At 40.0% G+C, this 25,637-nt stretch overlaps 1 protein-coding gene across 1 annotated transcript in view; it reads left to right on the forward strand.

The window, feature by feature from the left end:
• The first annotated feature begins 532 nt into the window (after positions 1-532).
• The window catches only part of LOC106581700 (inactive dipeptidyl peptidase 10), a 318,157-nt gene continuing 293,052 nt past the window's right edge, over positions 533-25,637 (forward strand). The window contains exon 1 of the mRNA XM_014163942.2: positions 533-788. Coding sequence (XP_014019417.1) covers positions 717-788 — 72 coding nt within the window. The 5' untranslated portion in view covers positions 533-716. The remainder of the gene's footprint in view (positions 789-25,637) is intronic.

The following is a 25,637-nucleotide window of genomic DNA, read 5'->3' on the forward strand; positions in this document are numbered from 1 at the left end:
TTACTCACTGTGTCATGAAAAACGTATTTCTGTCCAAGCCTGTAAAATATTCCAATTTCCCTAGCTTTCCCCCTCTCCATAAAAGTTGCTGTTGGAAGTGGTGGAAGTAATACGTGCCACAAACCATTAACTAATTAGATTTTAGTCATCAACAAATGTAATTCTATTTTTGTAATCCGTTTAGAACACCTTAGCTATTGACTAGTCCACCTAGGTAATAGTATGCTTTATGCCTGATCATAAGGATAACATCCAATGAGCATTACTTAATGATGCATTGTGTTGATGAGTAGCATCATTTGTTAGCTCTACTTCCCTCGCAAGTAAGAATGATTCCGAGTAAATTGATGACAATTCAAAATAAGCATGTCTCGTCGATTTCCTATTTCCCAAAGGCTGTTTTGGATTGTGGTGCTGTGGCTCAAACCACAGACAGCGCCGCAAGTACCAGATAGCCTATGCGCCGGCACTGCACCCACTTACACCGATCGCGCGTAGTGGTTGCCACATGCAATCAGTGGATAGAGGGAGGAGAAGCCAGTTGCGCGCGTTAGACACGACTCTCAGGTGGTGAAAGTGTCAGTCGTCAAATACTCGGAGTCCACATATCCAAAGGGGAGTTGCTTCATAGACGGTGCCTGGTTTATATTTTATTTTGGTCGTGTTTACCAGGTGTTTTACCTTTTTTGGATAGGGACGTTTCTTAGGTTTCCAAGATGAACCAAACTGCCGGTGTTTCGCACCAATTGAAATACCAGTCTTCTGCGTCTTCGAAGGCTATGGCCAAGGTATGAACTTTATATCTCCAGGACATTGTATAATTTAAATGAGTTTGAAACATTATTGTTGCCCCATTAAGCTTGGGTTATTACGCTTGGGTCATTACGTAAAATAACAAGAAGTTCCATGTGAGCACCTCTATGCACATAAGTAACTTTGTGTTGATGGAAAGCTTTGCGCAAAGAGACAAGAACTCTTTGGGCTGCCTTACATTATTATCATTTTGGATCATGTTTAGATGTGTGGCTATTAACATGAATTAGTTGATTCTCTGTTAGGTGTCTATTGTTGCTTTTAGGTGGGTTTCGGTTTGAGAAATGTTGCGGTACTACCACATAGATTAGGATATATGAAGATCCCTTTCACCCATGGCAGTATGTTGAATACTGTTCAGCATGTTCAACAATATGTTAAAGTCAAATGCACATATTTTATGGCATAAAGAGCATTGTAGCCACAAACAATACTGCAGTACAACTATTTCAAATTCACGGCACGTCGAGAGCGAAACATAAGGGGGGGAGCTATATGCTTCCAAAGTCGTCCTTTGTATAGTGCATATCGATTCCCAGCCACTTTGATAGAAATATAAAAATATGATGACATGTGGGGTTCTTTTCGTTAAGCCACCTAAAAGGTTATTATAGCAAGGTGCCATATAAAGCTTAACAGATTGCCTTAATGAGCATTAATGTATGTGATGACGTCTCGGGCAGCGTTTCCCAAACTCGGTCCTCGGGACCGCAAGGTGTGCACCCTTTGGTCTTTGCTTTAACACTACACAGCTGATTCAAATGGTTAAATGTTGATAATTAGTTTATTATTTGAATCAGCTGTGTAGTGCAAGGGCTAAAACTAAAACGTGCACCCCCTTGGGGTTCAGATTACTTTGTTTGGGAAATCTTGCGCAAGGGAATTTGGGCGACATCGACCTGTTAAGAGTAACTCAATCAATGTTCATGAAGACGTGCTCTGCGTCTTTTGGCGACTGTTTGAGTAGGTCTCTCTCTCTCTCTCTCTCTCTCTCTCTCTCATAAGATTGCAAGTTAAGCAGAATAATATAGGTATATTATTTTCTGAATTACACTAGCCGACATTGGAAATGCCACATTTTGACTGTGTGAATAAATAAATAAATTAAATTCTTATTTCATCTCCTGTGTGTGCTATGTTGTAGTTTTTAGATGATGGGTATGTACTTTATGGTGCTTGATATTTTATTGATGCCCTCAAACAATTTGATACTGAAGCTTCAAAGTGTCTCCATGCTTGCCTGTATCAGTAGGCTATTGTAACCGTACACCATGCAATGGCAGCCAGTCCCAATTTTTTTTCATATTCTTGGTTGAAGGGGTGAGAATTTATGTTGGTGTGCAGTAATATACATATATTTATATTCTGGACTCTGACACGGCTCATTCTGATATTTATTATTATATATTTTTTTACTTTTTGCATTATGTTTGCATTGTTCTATATTGCTAGATATTATTACTGCACTGTTTGAGCTAAAAACATCAGCATTTCGCTCCACCTGCGATAACATTTGCAAATCTGTGTACCCGGCCAATAAACTTTGATTTGATTTTGATATGGTCTTCCACAGTGACTCAATAGTGTTATTGATTTTGGCATGGGTTCTCAATCCCTTTTCAACCTCAAACTCCTATGGGTCAAATTTTTGATGGATAAACTTTATAGATTTTTACTTCAAATGTATGTATAAATATTTGGGAATGACATTCAAAATAGAAATGTGCATGCAGTTGATTTGACATAGAGTTGGTGGATACATTACTCAATGACAGCCCTTCTCTCCACATCGTTTGTTGAATATAGTTTGAAAGCTGAAAACAATTTTCCAGACATGCTGACAGGTGACTTGTCTTGGGCTGGCAAATGTAAACATGTTGCATCATGAAGTCTTTGGTGTCTTATACATAGAATCACACATCTTGGGTCATATGTGACCCAATTCAGGAAACTAGGTGTATGTCGCAAGTCACGTCTTCACAGGAGAGCCGTTTGAACGTAAAAAATATTTGTTTATCAAAATGCGTTTTTTGACAAATGCCTTCTCGAACATGTGGACTTTCAGGTGTCTTAATAACAAACTTGCATGCCATCTGTAAATACGAATACAATTGTTAAATTACGAGCCAAGTTTGGTTTAGCCACAGAAAAAGACAGCAACCTCCTCACTAGCCATGATTGGCTGAGATAATGAGTGGGCTGGACATGCCGAGAGATGAGATTGGATTGGTCTGCGATGTAGCATATTTTGTCTATAAAATGGCTGCTCGTTGTGCATAGATAAACCCTTCTACTGCAGTTTTTTTCGAAATATATAACTTTAGCCATGGAGAACTGCAAATATTGCTCCTCTGAATTTATCAGGCGCTATCAACAAAGGTCAGTGGGAAAAAGTTGTGATGGACTACTTTCTGGAGGACGATCGTGCCATGCTGACTCTCTCTGACTCTGGAAACGAATCAAATAATGACGAAATCCCTGATTTAGGTAACATTTTCATTGAATAAGACATTGTAGAGTCTTCTGATGACAGTGATGGGAAGAAACGGCAAACAATAGTGTTGTCACAGAAGTTGACCGAGTTTTGAAATCAGTGGAATATCTGGTAGAAGCAGAGTATGATAAGGAGATTAATAGAATTCTGGCATTTGATTGCAAATGCATAGGGAGTCAAAGAGAACACAGAAGGCTGTTGTATAAAACACGTTTCCGGATTACATCTTAAAGCTAAGGGCAACCATGGCATCCGTGACAGAGAGGGAGAAAGATCTGATGATTCTTATGGCATTGCACACGGCCAGTGTGAACCAGAGTGACTTGACACAACGGGCCAAACAAGCTGTGCAAACTAAAAGGAAACGACACAAGACGTCTATTTAATAAAAGGGGTTGCAGTCTGCTGTGAAGCTTTCAACTATGTATACTGGTAAGAATCTAGGTACAGTTTCAGATATTATACGTTTCTAATTTTGTTAGAAAGTTGTTTTCATTGCAAGTTAAAGCTTGCTGTTAGCTAGCCAGCTGAAGTTCGATGGCTGGCTGGCTAGCTAACATTGAACCTATTTGATTAACTTTAGCTAGCTATGACAATCGGTTTGTATTGCTAGTTAAAGCTTGCTGTTAGCTAGCCAGCTGACGTTAGATGGCTGGCTAGCTAACTAACATTACGTGTATGAACTGTATGTAGTGATGTTATCTCAGAATGCCATTTTGCATCTATTGTATAATAACGCTAAAATATTTGTGTCTGGATTTTGTCTTTCAGCATCAGTAGAACATGCCTGACTCTCCTCCACCAGTCATACAAGAAGAATGGTCTAATGCCTCCCATCAAAAATAAATCCGGCCCAAGCAAGCACAGGGTACCCCTGAAGCATGAGGACTTGCAGCGAGTGGTTAACTTCATCAACAGCTATGCAAAGGATAATGCAATAGTATTATAAAATATTTTTTCCTGGAATTTTTCCTTATTGTAGGCTACTACCACATTTAGTCTTAATCTTTACTACACTACTCACTGTTTAGCACATGACCTCACATGTGAATCCTTAAAGAGATGGGTGGGGCTGGCCTAAGAGGGTGTGAACAATGCTGAATGGGTGTAGACAAAGGAGAGCTCTCCAGTAGGTACCAAAACATTCAGAGGCGCTTTTCTAAAAAGTGAGTTTACAACTTTATCAACTTTCAAATTACTTTCCCATTCTTCCTCAAAAATGCAGTGTATGATATACCATTTTCTAGCTCTGAGTCGCTAATTTTACCAATGTAAAAAACCCAATTTCAAATTTTGCTATGCAAGACCGAATCCATGTGGTGTAAACATATGCAGTGTCAAATATTTGACTCCAGATTGATATTAGAGAGATTTCAAGCTAACCAAGTTGGTTTGACGTTGCATGCTTCTTGTGGGCGTTGTGTTAGCCCTTAGCCCTGATTGCATCGACACAACCTCTGCCATCAACAGTGCAATTATCTTGTTATTGTACATGCCAAACTTGTTAGCATTCTACCATATACAGGACCACATCAGCCAAACGTGGTCTATGGCCATTCATATTATTCTGGACGTACCCATTTAATATATGTTATGTTAGGTAACATTATGAATGGAATAGCAGTCATTAGAGGACATATAGTATCGTACGTTTTACCTGGTCACACAAATTGGATTAAATAAGTCTTGGTGGACATATAGTATTATACGTCTTAATCTGAGACCAGGTTGCTTGTTGCGTAGTAACTACAAAATAAAATTATATTATGGGGAGAAGTTACTTTGGCGGTTAGGAGAACTAACGACAAAAGTTAGGATAATTTACGTGAAAGGTTAGACGACAAGGGTTAGGTGAATTGGCTTAAATTTAGAATAAGGGTTAGGGGAAAGGTTAGCTAAATGCTACAGTTGTTGTTTGAGAATTCCCCAAACAAATATTTTTCCTTATAAAATTCACCTATAAGTACATTTTAAGCTGAAATAATGCAAGAAAATATATTTTTTTACTTTAATAAAAACAAAAATCCTACAATTGTACACATTTTGCCATGAGGCTGAGAGAACATGTTGCAGTTTTAAAGCTAATTTCCTGTAATTCTTGCGGGGGTGGTGCTACGTCAGGAAAGCCAAGGCCATAGTGGCTGTAGTCGTCTGGGATAACCAACCGCCTTACTGATAAGGTGATAAAAGCGCAATATTATGGTACAATAGCAGGGCTGGCTGTCATATAGGCATAGGTAGGGTGCTATGATGGATTTACATCCCCTTCCCACTAAAGGGTGTCTTATCTGTCTTATAAAAGTGTTGTTATTGTAGTTTATTAAACAGAGAACTGCTCACATGCTTACCATTGGCTCTTTATGATGACACGTGTGAGTGAGTGTGATTGTGATTGTATCAGACCTTCTGGACCCCTCACCCTGTTACGTTGCACTCTATGCAGGACTGAAGACTGTTTTGGGCTGATTTTGCTTTATGAACCAGACAAATAAGTCCACTCACACATAGTTGGAGAAATTTGGGTGAGTATTGCTATCCCCCTCCCCCAGGGCCCAATACTGCAATCACAGCCACTTACAAACTGAGAAACTGAGAGAAAGCAATCACAACTGTCATGTACAAAATTCACTTGCAAAGTTCAATAACTCAAACCTCAGATATTCACTGTTTGAGAGAAAGCAATTTTGAGTTAGAGAGCTTTTGGGGAAAGTAATTGCGTATCAGAGAAACCAATATTTATATATTACTAATTGAGTTTTCACTGGGGTAAAACTAATCTCAGAAGTTAATTAATTAGTAATCATGATCATTAAATCATTATAAATGACGGCACATATTTATTCACAATTAAAAAAAAGCACAGTGAGAGAGAAACATATGACACGCACGCATTTATGTAGTGAATTTGTTGTGAACTTAATTTTACCGTGTGGAAATATAGCATATAACATAACACCATTAGATATGACAAAGCCAAAGTGATAGGCCTAACTGTTTCATATTTCGCAGTATGGGGATGATGCAGACGTGTGATGATATGAAGTTGTAGTGAAAGCTGAAGGGTCACAGTGAGGGGAAGTACGGGTTAATGGACCCTATAATGGAGGAGTGATGGAGGCCAGTAACTGAATAATGGGGCTGATAGGATTGTGGAAGACAGACTGAGGGTTGTGATGGAGAAAATAGAGACGGTGAGACTGGAGTGAAGAGGGAGGACTGTGGGGTTTCATGATGGAAGGATGTGAAGATGGAAGAAGAATAATGAGTGAAGTTGAGTCGACTGTGGTGACCCAGCGCGCAAAACTGGTTGCACTGACAACATTGTGATGTCTTTTGTGACATCATGGTCAAGGTTGTACACTGGTTGTATAAGGACGTTTTGTGAATGTATTTTTTGCAACCAGAAAATATATCTTAACCTGGTTGTCTTAACCAAAATATCTAATCAAATTTTATTGGTCACATACACATGGTTAGCAGATGTTAATGCGAATGTAGCGAAATGCTTGTGCTTCTAGTACCGACAGTGCAGTAATATCTAACAATTCCCCAACAACTACCTAATACACACAAATCTAAAGGGGTGAATGAGAATATGTACATATAAATATATGGATGAGCGATGGCCGAGCATCAAAGGCAAGGTGCAATAGATGGTATAAAATACAGTATATACATGTGATATGAGTCATGTAAGATGTGTAAACATTAAACAATGCCACTTTAATAAAGTGACTAGTGATCCATTTATTAAAGTGGCCAGTGATTTGGTCTCAATGTAGGCAGCAGCCTCTCTGAGTTAGAGATTGCTGTATTGAAGCTGTTTTTCAGTCTCTTGGTCCCAGCTTTGATGCACGTGTACTGACCTCGCCTTCTGGATGATAAAGGTGTGAACAAGCAGTGGCTGTCCTTGATGATTATTTTTAGCCTTCCTGTGACATCGGTTGCTGTAGGTGTCATGGAGGGCAGGTAGTTTGCCCCCGGTGATGCATTGTGCAGACCGCACCACCCTCTGGAGAGCCTTGCGGTTGAGGGCGGTGCAGTTGCTGTACCAGGCTGTGATACAGCCTGACAGGATGCTCTCGATTGTGCATCTGTAAAAGTTTGTCAGGGTTTTGGGTGACAAGCCAAATTTCTTCAGCCTCCTGATGTTGAAGAGGCGCTGTTGCACCTTCTTCACCATATTGTCTGTGTGGGTGGACAATTTCAGTTTGTCTGTGATGTGTACGCCGGGGAACTTAATACTTTCCACCTTCTCCACTGCTGTCCCTTCGATGTGGATAGGTGGGTGCTCCCTCTGCTGTTTCCTGAAGTCAACGATCATCTCCTTTGTTTTGTTGACGTTGAGTGAGAGGTTGTTTTCCTGACACCACACTCTGAGTGCCCTCGTAATCAAGCCCCCTGGTAATCAAGCCCACTACTGTTGTGTCATCTGCAAACTTGATGATTGAGTTGGAGGCGTGCATGGCCACGCAGTCGTGGGTGAACAGGAAGTACAGGAGGGGGCTGAGCATGCACCCTTGTGTGGGCCCCCAGTGTTGAGGGTCAGCGAAATAGAGATGTTGGAGGCCCTGGGTCCACCTGGGCCTCCAACTGGACCCAGGGCCTCCAGCTTGATGATGAGCTTGGAGGGTACTGTTATGTTGAATGCTGAGCTGTAGTCAATGAACAGCAGTCTTACATAGGTATTCATGATGTCTTTCCCATGATATCTTTACACGGTTTAAACCTTATTTATTTTGCCGGGGATGTTAGTGTTGGTAATATCATTGCAGTGTTTGGTAGTATTCGGTGACATTAGCATATTTCAAAAGCTACAATCCTTGAAACATGGATGAACATCCTGTTCTGACACTTTCCCAACACAAGAACTGAGTCTGGTAAGAGTGCTTTGAGATTTGCTGCCCCAACATGTTGAAACACTTTGCAGAAAGTCTTAACCTGTCTGGGAACCTGGGACGCTTGCGTCCCACCCTAGTTAACAGCCAGTGGAATCGCATCGTGCGAAATACAAATACCTCATAAATGCTATAACTTCAATTTCTCAAACATATGACTATTTTACACCATTTTATAGATACACCTCTCCTGAATCGAACCACGTTGTCCGATTTCAAAAAGGCTTTACAGCAAAAGCAAAACATTAGGTTATGTTAGGAGAGTGCCCTGCCAAAAATAATCACACTGCCATTTTCAAAGCAACTAGCATGCATCACAAATACCCCAAACACAGCTAAATGCAGCACTAACCTTTGACAAATCAGATGACACTCCTAGGACAGCATGTTACACAATACATGCATTTTTTGTTCGATAAAGTTCATATTTATATATAAAAACAGCATTTTACATCGGCGCGTGACGTTCAGAAAATATTTTCCCTCAAATGCTTCCGGTGAATCAGCGCTACAATTTACAAAATTACTATTCGAAAACATTGTTAAAATGTAATATTGTCATTCAAAGAATTATAGATTAACTTCTCGTGAATGCAACCGCATTGCCAGATTTAAAAATAACTTTACTGGGAAATCACACTTTGTAATAAACGAGGTGCTATGCTCAGAAAAATAGGCTAGGCGATACAGGTTAGCGCCATCTTGGAACCATCTAAAATCAAATATACTATTGTAAATATTCCCTTACCTTTGATTATCTTCATCAGAAGGCACTTCCAGGAATCCCAGGTCCACAACAAATGTAGTTTTGTTCGAAAAAGTTAATAATTTATGTCCCAATAGCTCCTTCTTGTTAGCGCGTTCCGAAGGCTACTCAAAATGTACTGAAGCGCGCGGGACTTGTCGTCACGAATGTGCAAAAAATATATATTTACGTTCGTTCAAACATGTCAAACGTTGTATAACATAAATCTTTAGGGCCTTTTTCAACCAGAGCTTCAATAATATTCAAGGCGGACGATTGCATTGTCTTACTAAACGTTTCGGAACGAAGGGGTACCCATGGGCGCCCGTGTCATAGTAGTAATGGCCCTCCCCCTATGACCAACTTTCAAAGCCTCTATTTCGGTCAGTTTTTACCGGAGAAGACTCAAACCACTTTGTAAAGACTGTTGACATCTAGTGGAAGCCTTAGGAAGTGCTAAATGAATCCTAACTCACGGTGTGTTTCATAGGCAAAGTGTTGAAGGTGATTCCACAAATCAGATTTCCACTTCCTGCATGGAATCTTCTCAGGTTTTGGCCTGCCATATGAGTTCTGTTATACTCACAGACACCATTCAAACAGTTTTAGAAACGTTAGAGTGTTTTCTATCCAAATCTACTAATTATATGCATATTCTATGCAGGAGTAGTAACCAGATTAAATCGGGTATGTTTTTTATCCGGCCGTGAAAATACTGCCCCCTATCCCAAACAGGTTAAATCAAACAAACACTCAAACAAAAATAACAAAGGGAAACGAACGCGCACAGTTCTGTCAGGTACAGAATCACAAAACAGAAAACAACTACCCACAAACACAGGTGGGAAAAGGCTACCTAAGTATGATTCCTAATCAGAGACAATGATAGACCACTGCCTCTGATTAGGAACCATACTCTGCCCAAAACAAAGAAATACAAAACATAGAATGCCCACCCCAGACCCTGACCTAACAAAATAGAGAAATAAACCGTCTCTCTCAGGTCAGGGCGTGACAAGACTATACAACTCCACACACCTCATTTGAACCTTCTCAAAAATGCTTCTGTATTTTGGCACGGCAACATAGCCAGTCCATGAAAATAAAAAAGGAACAGAGTTTTTTGGGGTGTTTTATTCCCATATTCCCATAATTTATTCCCATCATTTCCGATTGTATATCTTCTGTAGTCATCGTCGATCAAGTGCGTAAACTAGACACACTTATATTAGCAAGATTGTGTGTGTGTACATCATTTGAGATTGAGTGTTTACATCGTATTTACTGTTTTTTTATTGCTACTAACATCTTCTGAATCTGTCTGTATCTTTCAACGTAAAACAGTGACATTTTATGCCTTCTTCTCTAGATTTCTTATCTAAAGTGCAGCCAGGGAAAGAACGCTAGCTTGCTCTTGCTGCCATCCTTTTGGATTTACACTTTTCAGAACTAACCTGAAAACTTTCAACTTTTGTGCCAGTTCGCCCCCAATAAAACTCACATCTGTGAGCATACAGTGCCTTCGGAAAGTATTCAGACACCTTGACTTTTACCACAATATGTTACGTTACAACCTTATTCTAAACCTTCTTAAGGCTAGGCGTCCTGCTAGCGGGACAACTTCCGGTGAAACTGGAGGGTGCACAATTCAAATAAATAATCATAAAAATGCTGGATATTAAACATTTAGGAACATACAAGTGTCTTATATCGGTTAAAAGCTTATATTCTTGTTAATCTAACTGCATATTCCGATTTACAATAGGCTTTACAGCAAAAGCATGCCATGCGATTGAGAATATGCATATTCTAGTTACTGGGCAGGAGTAGTAACCAGATTAAATCGGGTACGTTTTTTATCCGGCCGTGCAAATACTGCCCCCTAGCCCCAACAGGTTAAAACTACATTTTATTCAGATTGATCATTTTTAATCCTTTATTGGAGGGCTGCTGACCACAGATAGCATATATTTTTAAACCTGCTCTTTTAATCTATGTTATTCACTTTGCTCTGTTTTAACTCCCATTCATTGATATGTTCTATGTGTCTATTGTGTAATTATAATATGTTTGCTGCTCTCTTGGCCAAGAGATGTAAATCTCAATGTGACTTCTCTGGTTAAATAAAGGATTAAAAAAAAGTACATACAGTTGAAGTCGGAAATTTACATACACTTAGGTTGGAGTCATTAAAACTCATTTTTCAACCACTCCACAAATTTCTTGTTAACCTCTATGGGCTAGGCGGGACGAATTCGTCCCACCTACGTAACAGCCACTTGCAGCCTGTGGCGCGATTTCCAAAACCTTAAAAATCCTATTACTTCAATTTCTCAAACATATGACTATTTTACAGCTATTTAAAGACAAGACTCTCGTTAATCTAACCACACTGTCCGATTTCAAAAAGGCTTTACAACGAAAGCAAAACATTAGATTATGTCAGCAGAGTACCAAGCCAGAAATAATCAGACACCCATTTTTCAAGCTAGCATATAATGTCACAAAAACCCAGAAGACAGCTAAATGCAGCACTCACCTTTGATGATCTTCATCAGATGACAACCCTAGGACATTATGTTATACAATACATGCATGTTTTGTTCAATCAAGTTCATATTTATATCAAAAACCAGCTTTTTACATTAGCATGTGACGTTCAGAACTAGCATACCCCCGCAAACTTCCGGGGAATTCGCTAACATTTTACTAAATTACTCACGATAAACGTTCACAAAAAGCATAACAATTATTTTAAGAATTATAGATACAGAACTCCTCTATGCACTCGATATGTCCGATTTTAAAATAGCTTTTTGGTGAAAGCACATTTTGCAATATTCTAAGTACATAGCCCAGGCATCACGGGCTAGCTATTTAGACACCCGGCAAGTTTAGCACTCACCAATATCAGCTTTACTATTATAAAAGTTTGATTACCTTTTGTTGTCTTCGTCAGAATGCACTCCCAGGACTGCTACTTCAATAACAAATGTTGGTTTGGTCCAAAATAATCCATCGTTATATCCGAATAGCGGCATTTTGTTCGTGCGTCCCAGACACTATCTGAAATGGTAAATCAGGGTCGCGCGCATGGCGCAATGCGTGACAAAAAAAATCTAAATATTCCATTACCGTACTTCGAAGCATGTCAACCGCTGTTTAAAATCCATTTTTATGCCATTTTTCCCGTAGAAAAGCGATAATATTCCGACCGGGAATGTCCATTTAGCTAAACTGAGGAAAGTAAACAAAGCTTTCGGTCGACGCGGGCACGCGCCTGAGTCTCACAGTACTGTAACCAGCCACTACCCAAACGCGCTACTTTTTTTCAGCCAGAGCCTGCAAAGCCACGATTCAGCTTTTTGCCGCCTTCTGAGACCCTATGGCAGCCGTAGGAAGTGTCACGGGACAGCTAAGATCCTCACTCTTCAATAAACAGAGACAAGAAAAGCGACACCTTGTCAGACAGGCCACTTCCTGCCTGAAACCTTGTCAGGTTTTTGCCTGCCAAATGAGTTCTGTTATACTCACAGACACCATTCAAACAGTTTTAGAAACTTTAGGGTGTTTTCTATCCATGTGTAATAAGTATATGCATATTCTAGTTACTGGGTAGGAGTGGTAACCAGATTAAATCGGGTACGTTTTTTATCCAGCCGTGTCAATACTGCCCCCTATCCTATACAGGTTTTAACACACTATAGTTTTGGCAAGTCGGTTAGGACATCTACTTTGTGCATGACACAAATCATTTTTCCAACAATTGTTTATCAGACAGATTATTTCACTTATAATTCACTGTATCACAATTCCAGTTGGTCAGAAGTTTACATACACTAAGTTGACTGCCTTCAAACAGCTTGGAAAATTCCAGAAAATGATGTCATGGCTTTAGAAGCTTCTGATAGCTTCTGAGTCAATTGGAGGTGTACCTGTGGATGTATTTCAAGGCCTACCTTCAAACTCAGTGCCTCTTTACTTGACATCATGGGAAAATCAAAAGAAATCAGCCAAGACCTCAGAAAATAATTTGTAGACATCCACAAGTCTGGTTCATCCTTGGGTCAAATTCCAAACGCCTGAAGGTACCACGTTCATCTGTACAAACAATAGTACGCAAGTGTAAACACCATGGGACCACGCAGCCATCTTATCGCTCAGGAAGGAGACATGTTCTGTCTCCTAGAGATGAACGTACTTTGGTGCGAAAAGTGCAAATCAACCCCAGAACAACAGCAAGGACCTTGTGAAGATGCTGGAGGAAACAGGTACAAAAGTATCTATATCCACAGTAAAACGAGGCCTATATCAACATAACCTGAAAGGCCGCTCAGCAAGGAAGAAGCCACTGCTCCAAAACCGCCATAAAAAAGCCAGACTACGTTTGATATTTTTTAGATTTTAGTCATTTAGCAGACGCTCTTATCCAGAGCGACTTACAGTAGTGAATGAATACATTTCATTTCATACATTTTTTTCTTTTTTTCTCCATACTGGCCCCCCGTGGTTTGCAACTGCACATGGTTGACAAAGATCATACTTTTTGGAGAAATGTCCTCTGGTCTGATGAAACAAAAATGGAATTGTTTGGCCATAATGACCATCGTTATGTTTGGAGGAAAAAGGGGGATGCTTGCAAGCCGAAGAACACCACCCCAACTGTGAAGCAAGTGGGTGGCAGCATCATGTTGTGGGGGTGCTTTGCTGTAGGAGGGACTGAGAATAGATGGCATCATGAGGGAGGAAAATTATGTGAATATATTGAAGCAGCATATTGAAGCAAGACATCAGTCAGGAAGTTAAAGCTTGGTCGCAAATGGGTCTTCCAAATGGACAATGACCCCAAGCATACTTCCAAAGTTGTGGCAAAATGGCTTAAGGACAACAAAGTCAAGGTATTGGAGTGGCCATCACAAAGCCCTGACCTCAATCCTATAGAAAATTTGTGGGCAGAACTGGATAAGTGTGTGCAAGCAAGGAGGCCTACAAACCTGACTCAGTTACACCAGCTCTGTCAGGATGAATGGGCCAAAATTCACCCAACTTATTGTGGGAAGCTTGTGGAAGGCTACCCGAAATGTTTGACCCAAGTTTAACAATTGAAAGGCAATGCTACCAAATCCTAATTGAGTGTATGTAAACTTCTGACCCACTGGAAATGTGATGAAAGATATAAAAGCTGAAATAAATAATTCTCTCTACTATTATTCTGACATTTCACATTCTTAAAATAAAGCGGTGATCCTAACAGACCTAAGACAGAGAATCAGTACTAGGATTAAATGTCAGGAATTGTGAAAAACTGAGTTTAAATGTATTTGGCTAAGGTGTATGTAAACGTCTGACGCAAAACTGTACATACTTGCCTATGGGCAGTTCCATCATAATGTAATTACGCTGAGACTCTTTTTTTCCAAAGTTTATTGTTTTACCAAACATTCTATCGGCCCAGTTTTTCCAGTAAATGTGTTTTTGTAAAGAATTCTGGCCAAATTGTTAAATAGGCCTTGTGCATAGCTGGTTGGCAGTTTGGTTTGTTTTGTTTTGAAATCAATAGTTTTGTTTGGTATACATTTTAAAGTAGGAAAATCTGAGTCTGAGTGTAATTCCTTTATCATGGAAATGCCCCTATATAACTCCTGATTTTTCTCTATCCCACAATAAGCACCCAAAAGCACCCTGGATTTTGAATTTCAGGGCCATTTTCAAAACCTCTCAATATACCATCTACCTTCATCACTGCAGTCTACTCCCCCAGTCCCAAACAACAGCAGTGGTGGGTTAATGGAGCTTTGAGGGGCATCTAGTGCATTCTCTCCCCAATCCCCTAAGATCTATCAAATACATTTTCCCGAAAAAGCTACCGGTAACTGGCGCTTTGCAGGCTTCTCGTCAGCCATCCTCATTGTGTGATAGATTGCTTGAATGTCCCTCAAAAGAATAACTGCATCACCTTGCCAGTCTGTGACTCTGTAAATTATAGCCGGCATGCCAACTGATCTGAATATATTCTCTGCCTGCAATGCATCTCATTCTTTTTCATACTCTCTATTCACTGAGGAATGGGTGATTAATGTGTCACTAATTTGTTGTTTTGTTGAGACATATCTGTCGTTCATTTGCATATCAGTGCCTATTCCCAAGAGGTGGCTTATTTGTCCCTATATCAAGGATTACGCCTTAACCAATACTCATTATAAAAAAAAGCAACATGTCAGAATGTAACATACCATTACCAACTACTGTATAGACCAGAAATGAATCATTATTTGGTTCTCACAGAAGATACTAATGACTTGAACCCTGAGGCTTCCTAGGCTTCATATTCTTCATATTCCTGAAGTACGTTATAGCCTCGGAACAGAACTGACCATCCCTTTGGTTCAACTAGCTTTCAGAGCCTGCGGCAAAATGGACTGATGTGAATATATCATGAGCTTGTAATAGGGGACATTGGGGCTTGAGGTGTGATTAAAAGTTCTTTAAGCTTTTGACAATTGTGCTGATAGCTCTGTAGACCATTAGTTCTTAATACGACACAAGTATAAAAGAGGGCAGGAAAGATTAATTGTACAAATATAAGACTTTACTTTGTAAAGCCTCCTCTTTAAAATATTTACCACAATATGTTGTAATACATCTGGCACATTTTTAAAATCTATTTGGATCTTTACTAAGCCATCTTTGAAGATCTTTTTTTACTCCATTTATACAACATTTTTCGATCCATTTGAAGATGACATACTTTGCAGATATCACTCTGATACGTTGATATGCTATCTTGCTGATCTCACTTGCTATGGTGTCTTTGGAGATTGTCAACCATGATATGCTGACATACAGTGGCAAGAAATTGTATATGAACCCTTTGGAATTACCTGGATTTCATGCATGAATTGGTCATACAATTTGATCTGATCTTCACATAAGTCACAACAATAGACAAACACAGTCTGCTTAATCTAAAAACATACAAACAATTATACGTTTGCATGTCTTTATTGAACACGCTGTGTAAACATTCACAGTGTTGGGTGGGAAAAGAATGTGAAACCTTGGTTGACCCTCCTTTGGCAGCAATAACCTCAACCAAATGTTTTCTGTACTTGCAGATCAGACCTTTTTGGACCAGTCCTCTTTACAAAACTGTTTCAGTTCAGCAATATTCTTGGGGTGTAAACCGCTCTCGAGGTCATGACACAGCCTCTCAGTCTGGTTGAGGTCAGGACTGACTGGGCCACTCCAGAATGTGTATTTTCTTCTGTTGAAGCCATTCTGTTGTTGATTTACTTCTGTGTTTTGGGTCGTTGTCCTGTTGCATCACCGAACTTCTGTTGAGATTAAATTGGCAAACAGATAGCAATTTGCGCTCTACTCTTGCAGTCATCTTTGCAGGACGGCCACTCCTAGGGAGAGTAGCAAAAGTGCTGAACTTTCTCCATTGGTAGACAATTTCTCTTACCGTGGACTGATGAACATCAATGCTTTTAGAGATACTTTTGTAACCGTTTCCAGCTTTATGCAAGTCAACAATTCTTAATCTTAGGTCTTCTGAGATCTCTTTTGTTTGAGGCATGGTTCACATCAGGCAATGCTTCATGTGAATAGTAAACTCACATTTTGTGAATTTTTTATTTTGCAGGGCAGCTCTAACCAACATTTCCAATCTTGTCTCATTTATTGGACTCCAGGTTAGCTGACTTTTGGAGAAGTTATTAGCCTAGGGGTTCACATACTTTTTCCAACCTACACTGTTAATGATGTATTCAAAATAGACAAGAAAAATACAATAATTTGTGTTTTATTAGTTTAAGCACACTGTGCTTGTCTATTGTTGAAACTTAGAGGAAGATCAGATCAAATGATTTAGAAATCCAGGTAATTCCAAACGGTTCACATACTTTTTCTTGCAACTGTATATTGCAGGCCATTTAGGCTGTTTGTTATAAAAATAACATGTTGTCTTAAACACAAGTTTGACCAAATTTGTAATAACAGTTTATGATAAATTACTGTATGTCTTCAGACCCTAATTATTTTATCAAGCATGAATGTGTCTGTGCAGTGAGCAGCGATTTTGACATGAGTGAGCATAAAAGGGGGTATAGCATGACATTACTTGATTTTTTTTTTTAATGTTGTGTTACAGCCTGAATTTAAAATGGATTAAATAAAGATTTTTTTCACTGGCCTACACACAATACCCCATAATCAAAGTGGAATTATGTTTTTTGAAATGCTTACAAATTAATAAAAAAATATAAAGATGAAATGTCTTTAGTCAATAAGCAATCAACCCTTTTGTTATGGCAAATCTAAATAAGATCAGGTGTAAAAATGTGCTTAACAAGCTTGATGCAGTCATTGCATTCTATGAATTTGGGACTTAACTGCTTAACATTTTACTACTTTAATACACATATAAGTGAATTTGTCCCTCCTCTAAAATGGGGGACTATGTACAAAATGAGCTGTAATTTCCAAACGGTTCACCGTAATTTGAGAATACCCTCAAATTAAAGATGGCAACACTATATAACCTCATAGTCATTGTTTGATTTGAAATCCAAACTTTTGAAGTATAGAGCCAAAAGAAGAATATATGCTTCACTGTCCCAATAATTACAGAGGGCACAGTACCTTTTGAGCATGGTGAAGTTATTAATTACACTTTGGATGGTGTACCAATACACCCAGTCACTACAAATATACAGGTGTCATTCCTAACTCAGTTGCTGGAGAGGAAGGAAACCGCTCATGAGACCAATGGTGACTTCAAAACACTTACAGAGTTTAATGGCTATGATAGGAGATAACTGAGGATGGATCAACAACATTGTAGTTACTCCACAATACTAACCTAATTAAGAGTGAAAAGAAGGAAGCCTGTGAATAATAAAAATACTAAAAAACAAGCATCCTGTTTGCTATAAGACACTAAAGTAATTGTGCAAAAAATGTGGCAAAGCAATTCACTTTTTTTCCTGATTACAATTATGTTATGTTTGGGGCAAATCCAACACAACACATTACCTCTCTCCATATTTTCAAGCAGGCAAAATCCTATAGTAAAACCTGGTTCAGTCTGCTTTCCACCAGACACTGGGATAAGAATTTACCTTTCAGCAGGACAATAATCTAAAACACAATGCCAAATCTACACTGGAGTTGCTTATCAAAAAAACTGAATGTTCCTGAGTGGCCGAGTTACAGTTTTGACTTACATCTACTTGAAAATCTATGGCATGACCTGAAAATGGTTTTCAAGGAATGATCCACAACCAATTTGACAGAGCTTGAAGAATGTTGAAAATAATAATGGGACGATGTTGCACAATTCAGGTGTGGAAAGATCTTAAAGACTGACCCAAAAAGACAGCTGTAACCGCTGCCAAAAGTGATTTTAACATGTGTTGACTGAGGTCTAATCAAGATACATTACTGTTTTATTTTATAGTTTTTTTTCAAATGTTAGAATTTTTCTTCCACTTTGGCATTAGAGTATTTTGTGTGGGTTGATGACAAAAAATGATAATTAAATTCATTTTAATCCTACTTTGTAACACAACCAAATGTGGAAAACGTCAAGGTGTGTGAATACTTGTGTGTATCTTATATTTTGTCATATGTTGGATGCCACAATATTGTTTGCTGTGTGATGTCATATGCAGACATGACCCTGAAATGTCATCCAGCAAGGGAGTACTGCAAATGGCAGATGTACACACACACACACACACACACACACACACACACACACACACACACACACACACACACACACACACACACACACACACCAGGCAAATGATACCATGCATTGCTAATCAATAATTCACTAGTTCTTAGATGAGTTATGATCAAATGCAAACAAAATGAAGATGGAGGACAATCCATAAAGGTCTGTGCTGAAACAAGCTCTCGCAAGAAAAAGTACCTTAATGTTTTTCTATGCAAAAAGTTTGTGTTTGCAGTTTTTTTCTTACAAAAAACACACATCGCATTTTCACATGTATACATTTTTTTCCTTCTCATGTTAACACCTTTTCACATGTGAGAAAAACATGTTTTCACCTCACCCAGTGTTAGGACTAGTTACTTGGAAAAGTTATATACTACAAATGACTCGTTATATTTAACAAAAGTATTGCATTACTTTACAATATTATGCATTATACCATATTACTTTCATGAAAAAAATCTCAATCTCACTTTGCTTGACTGTCGGAGGGAGCAAGGCGAGCCACGCACACTTTACCAAAGATAGGCTATTTACTAACTCAGGTTTGATCACTAGTTTCCCTTTTCATCTGTGGCGCTGCTTTCCTGAGCTAGTCTACAAGTGCTGTGCTATATATGGGCTGCTTAATTATCATATAAAGTGCATTTGGAAAGTATTCAGACCCCATCCCTTTTTCCACATTTTGTAACGTTACAGACTTATTCTAAAATGTATTAAATAAATAAAAATCCTCCTCAATCTACACACGCTACACCATAATGACAAAGCGAAAACAGCTTTTTAGACATATTTGCAAATGTAAATTTAAAAAAAGAAGTATTCAGACCCTTTGCTATGAGACTCGGAATTGAGCTCAGGTGTATCCTGTTTCCATTGCTCATCCTTGAGATGTTTCTACAACTTGATTGGAGTCCACCTGTGGTAAATTCAATTGATTGGACAAGAACACAATGGCATCCATCATTCTTAAATGGAAGAAGTTTGGAACCACCAAGAATCTTCCTAGAGTTGGCCACCTGGGCAAACTCAGCAATCGGGGGAGAAGGACTTTGGTCAGGGAAGTGACCAAGAACCCGATGGTCACTCTGACAGAGCTCCAGAGTTCCTCTGTGGAGATGGGGAGAACCTTCCAGAAGGACAACCATCTCTGCAGAACTCCCTCAATCAGGCCTTTATGGTAGTGTAGCCAGACGGAAGCCACTCCTCAGTACAAGGCACAATACAGACCGCTTGGAGGTTGCCAAAAGGCACCTAAAGGACTCTCAGACCATGAGAAAGAAGATTCTCTGGTCTGATGAATATTTTTCAGCTGCAGGGACTGGGAGACTAGTCAGGATCAGGGGAAAGATGAACGTGAGATCCTTGGTGAAAACCTGTTCCAGAGCGCTCAGGACCTCAGACTGGGGTGAAGGATCACCTTTCAACAGGACAACGACCCTAAGCACACAGCTTAGGGTCGATGAACCTGATCTCTGGAGAGACCTGAAAATATCTGTGCAGTGACGCTCCCCATTCAACCTGACAGAGCTCAAGAGGATCTGCAGAGAAGAATGGGAGAAACTCCCCAAACACAGGTGTGCCAAGCTTGTAGCATCATACCCAAGAAGACTCGAGGCTATAATCGCTGCCAATGGTGCTTTAACAAACTATTGAGTAAAGGGTCTGAATACTTATGTAAATGTGATATATATTTTTAATACATTTGCTAAATATTTGTAAAACCTTTTTTTGCTTGGTCATTATGGGGTATTGTGTGTAGATAGATTGTGGACATTTAAAAAAAATGTCTGTTCTGGTTATACTGTAGACAGCATATACATGGACCCATGGAAATGTATAGAGGGCACTCTTGCCACTAGACATGAAAGCCTTCTATGGGCTTTGCTATCATGTAAGCGATCTATGGCAAAGATCAGAGGTGCACCCTCTATACACAGCAGCTGTCATCACCTTTCTCCAAACAGCCTTCTTCTGCTCTCTCGAGAACTAAATGAGGAAAGAAGTCGAAATCGGATCATGGAAACACGTGCCTGGTAGAGATATGATTCTGAAAGTAATGCACACGTTGTTTGACAAAGTAACTGTAATAATATTACCCAATTCGAAAAAGTAACTCGTTACTTTACTTTGTTACTGATAAAAACAATCTGATGATGTACCATGTTTGTAACACATTACCCCCAACATTTACCCCATTTATCAATTTACCTGATTTTACTAACTGTGACTTTGGACAAAATCAAAATGGCAATATTCTTGTTTTACTTTTTTTGCAAATTCTGCAATAAACTCCATAAAATGTTTGAATAGTTTGATAGCCCTAGAAAATGCACATGTGAATGTGTAGCAGACATGAGTCGGTCATGGTTGCTCAAAGTCACGTAATGAGGTAGCCCCACCTATGACTTAAAGAATTGTGTTGGCCCTCTTGGTTGAATAGTCAAATAAGTTGGCTACTCCCGTGGAAGACCCGACCTGGGTTTTAATCTCGCCAGTTACAAAAGCAGACATATGAAACTTAGAATATCACGTGAAATATATCACCCCGCAGAGTATTGCATGTCCAGTGTTCAGTAGCTCACTATGTTTATAGCAAAATAAAAATAAAATTGAACAATCCAGTTTTTATTTTCACCTTTATTTAACCAGGTAGGCCAGTTGAGAACAAGATCTCTTTTACAACTGCGACCTGACCAAGATAAAGCAAAGCAGTGTGACAAAAACAACAACACAGAGTTACACATAAACAAATGTACAGTCAATAACACATGTGCAAATGTAGAAGAGTAGGGAGGTAAGGCAATAAATAGGCCATAGAGGCAAAATAATTTCAATTTAGCATTAACACTGGAGTGATAGATGTGCAGATGATGATGTGCAAGTAGAGATACTGGGGTGCAAAAGAGCAAAAGGATAAATAACAATATGGGGATGTGGTATTTGGGTGTGCTATTTACAGATTGGCTGTGTACAGGTACAGTGATCGGTAAGCAGCTCTGACAGCTGATGCTTAAAGTTAGAGAGGGAGATATAAGACTCCAGCTTCAGTGATTTTTGCAATTCGTTCCAGTCATTGGCAGCAGAGAACTGGAAGGAAAGGCGGCCAAAGGAAGTGTGGTCTTTGGGGATGACCAGTGAAATATACCTTCTGGAGCGCGTGCTACTGGTGAGTGTTGCTATGGTGACCAGTGAGCTGAGGTAAGGCAGGGCTTTACCAAGCATAGACTTTTTGAAGTGGAGATGCTTCGTGTGAGTCTGGAAAGAGGGTTTACAGTCTAACCAGCCACCTAGGTATTTGTAGTTGTCCACATAATCTAAGTCAGAACTGTCCAGAGTAGTGATGCTAGTCAGGCGGGAGGGTGCAGGCTGCAATCGGTTGAAGAGCATGCACTTAGTTTTACTTGCATTTAAAAGCAATTGGAGGCCATGGAAGGAGTGTTGTATGCCATTGAAGCTCATTTGGAGGTTTGTTAGCACAGTGTCCAAAGAAGGGCCAGATTTATACAGAATGGTGTCGTCTGCGTAGAGGTGGATCAGAGAATCACAAGCAGCAAGAGCAACATCGTTGATATATTCAGAGAAAAGAGTCGGCCCGAGAATTGAACCCTGTGGCACCCCCATAGAGGCTGCCAGAGGTCCAGACAACAGGCCCTCTGATTTGACAGACTGAACTCTATCTGAGAAGTAATTGGTGAACCAGGCGAGGCAGTCATTTGAGAAGCCAAGGCTATTGAGTCTGCCAATAAGAATGCGTTGATTGACAGAGTTAAAAGCCTTGGCCAGGTCGATGAAGACGGCTTTTATCGATGGCGGTTATGATATCGTTTAGGACCTTGAGCGTGGCTGAGGTGCACCCATGACCAGATTGCATAGTGGAGAAGGTACGGTGGGATTCGAAATTGTCGGTGATCTGTTTGTTAACTTTGCTTTCTTAGATTTTAGAAAGGCAGGGCAGGATGGATATAGGTCTATAATAGGGGGGGGCTTGGGCAAGCTACTGCAAGGGGTGCTGAGATGTTGGCCAGGGTAGGGGTAGCCAAGCGGAAAGCATGGCCAGCCGTAGACAAATTATTATTGAAATGATCGATTATCGTAGATTTATCGGTGGTGACAATGATTCCTATCCTCAGTGCAGTGGGCAACTGGGAGGAGGTGCTCTTATTCTCCATGGACTTTACAGTGTCCTAAAACTTTTTGGAATTAGTGCTACAGGATGCAAATTTCTTTTTGAAAAAGCTAGCCTTAGCTTTCCTAACTGACGTAGTATATTGGTTCCTGACTTCCCTGAAAAGTTGCATATCGCGAGGGCTATTCGATGCTAATGCAGAATGCCACAGGATGTTTTTGTGCTGGTCAAGGGCAGTCAAGTCTGGGGTGAACCAGTTCTTAGTTCTACATTTTTTGAATGGGGCATGCTTATTTAAGACGGTGAGGAAAGCACTTTTAAAGAGCAACCAGGCATCATCTGCTGACGGGATGAGGTCAATATCCTTCCAGGATGCCCGGGCCAGGTCGATTAGAAAGGCCTCCTCGCTGATGTGTTTTAGGGAGCGTTTGACAGTGATGAGGGATGGTCATTTGACCGCAGACCCATTACGCACGCAGGCAATGAGGCAATGATCGCTGAGACCCTGGTTGAAGGCAGCAGAGGTGTATTTAGAGGGCAAGTCAGGATGATATCTAAGAGGGTGCCCATGGTTACGGATTTAGGGTTGTCGGCTTTTACAGTTACAGAAGTCAACAAATGAGAGCGCCTGGGGAATGGGAGTGGAGCTAGGGGCTGCAGGGCCTGGGTTAGCCTCTACATCACCAGAGGAACAGAGGAGGAGTAGGATACGGGTAAAGGCTATAAGAACTGGTTGTCTAGTGCATTTGGAACAGAGAGTAAAAGGAGCAGATTTCTGGGCGAGGAAGAATAGATTCAAGGCATAATGTACAGACAAGGGTATGGTAGGATATGAATACAATGGAGGTAAACCTAGGCATTGAGTGGCGACAAGAGAGGTTTTGTCTCTAGAAGCACCATTTAAGCCAGGTGAGGTCACCGCATGTGTGGGGGGTGTAACAAAAGGGTTAGATAAGGCATATTGAGCAGGGCTGGAGGCTCTACAGTGAAATAAGACAATGATCACAAACCAAAACAGCAATAGACAAGGCATATTGACATTAGGGAGAGGCATGTGTAGCCGAGTGATCATAGGATCCAGTGAGTAGCTAGAGGAGCTGGAGACACGGGGATTCAGACAGTTAGCAGGCCGGGCCTAGCAGGCTAGTAGATGGGCCTTCGGGGGACGTCACAACGGAAGAGCCTGTTGAAACCTTGGACGGTTACGTTGGCAGACCAGTCGTGATGGATTGGCGGGGCTCCGTGTCGTCAGTAAAAGGGTCCAGGCCAATTGGCAAAGTAGGTATTGTTGCCCAAGAATTGGCTGATGGACCTCTTCAACTAGCCGGGAGATGGGCCTAGCTCGAGGCTAGCTCCAGGCTAACTGGTGCTTGCTTCAGGACAGAGACGTTAGCCAGGAGTAGCCACTAGCAGTTAGCAGTTAGCTAGCTCCGATAATCTGGTGTAAAGGTTCAGAGCTTGCGGTAGGAATCCGGAGATAAGGTAGAGAAAAAGCAGTCCGATATGCTCTGGGTTGATATCGCGCTGTGCAGACTGGCAGGAATTGACCTGGCTGAGGCTGGCTGATGTCCGAGTTAATGGTATGACCGCTAGCAGTAGCTAACTGACTACTAGCTAGCTGATGGGGGTTCCAGTTCTAAAATGTAAAAAATAGCAGGACCGTACCACATTGGGTGAGGCAGGTTGCAGGGGAGTATATTCAGTCTGTAGATGGAAATTGAGATAAAAAATATTTAAAATGTATATTAAATATATATGAAGAAAAAGATGTATACATGGGACGGGACAAGACAAACAGACGTCCTACTGCTACGCCATCTTGGAAGACCCTTTTCAATTTGCCTTTTGGGAAACAGTAAGTCAAATGAGAAACATGTAGTGTATTTTTGTGGAAAGTAATCAGATACTTTGTTGGAGCGACTTCTTCAAGTCAGATTTTGCATTTGTAATCATGCATTTATTCAAAGTTATTGGAATAGACTATTCAACAAAGTTGTGATATAAATAGCCAAATCAATACCACTGTAGGTACAGTAAGTGTGTTTGATTTATTTTTAATTCGATCTGGTGTATAGCCAACTTCTCAACAAAACATCGTGACATCTAAGAATATTTGTTTTGCAATTTTTCACAAAAAAACGGGTTTGTATTTTTTGCTAGCTTTTTTGAGTCTACTGACTTGTGCGTTGCATGTTAAAACATTGGAATAATTATCTCCAAAACAGTGTTGACACTTGACATATGGTAGGTTGCGCAGCACATGGATTTGAGTCACAAGCAGTTGAAGGTGTTGCATCTTGAAATTAGCTGTTCTATTCCTTTTGTTTCCCACTCATTTTTTGTGTTATGCATACACATGTATGAGTGTGAAGTAATGTGCTTCTTTCTTTAAAACATTTATTGTTTCTACTGTTATCCATTGTGCAGCATCAGAGGAATTTCACTTTGCTTAACTTTAATATATACTGCTCAAACAAATAAAGGGAACACTAAAGTAACACATCCTAGATCTGAATGAATGAAATAATCTTATTAAATACTTTTTTCTTTACATAGTTGAATGTGCTGACAACAAAATCACACAAAAATAATCAATGGAAATCCAATTTATCAACCCATGGAGGTCTGGATTTGGAGTCACACTCAAAATTAAAGTGGAAAACCACACTACAGGCTGATCCAACTTTGATGTAATGTCCTTAAAACAAGTCAAAATGAGGCTCAGTAGTGTGTGTGGCCTCCACGTGCCTGTATGACCTCCCTACAACGCCTGGGCATGCTCCTGATGAGGTGGCGGATGGTCTCCTGAGGGATCT

This window comes from Salmo salar, chromosome ssa21, assembly GCF_905237065.1.
Source record: "Salmo salar chromosome ssa21, Ssal_v3.1, whole genome shotgun sequence".
NCBI lineage: Eukaryota > Metazoa > Chordata > Actinopteri > Salmoniformes > Salmonidae > Salmo > Salmo salar.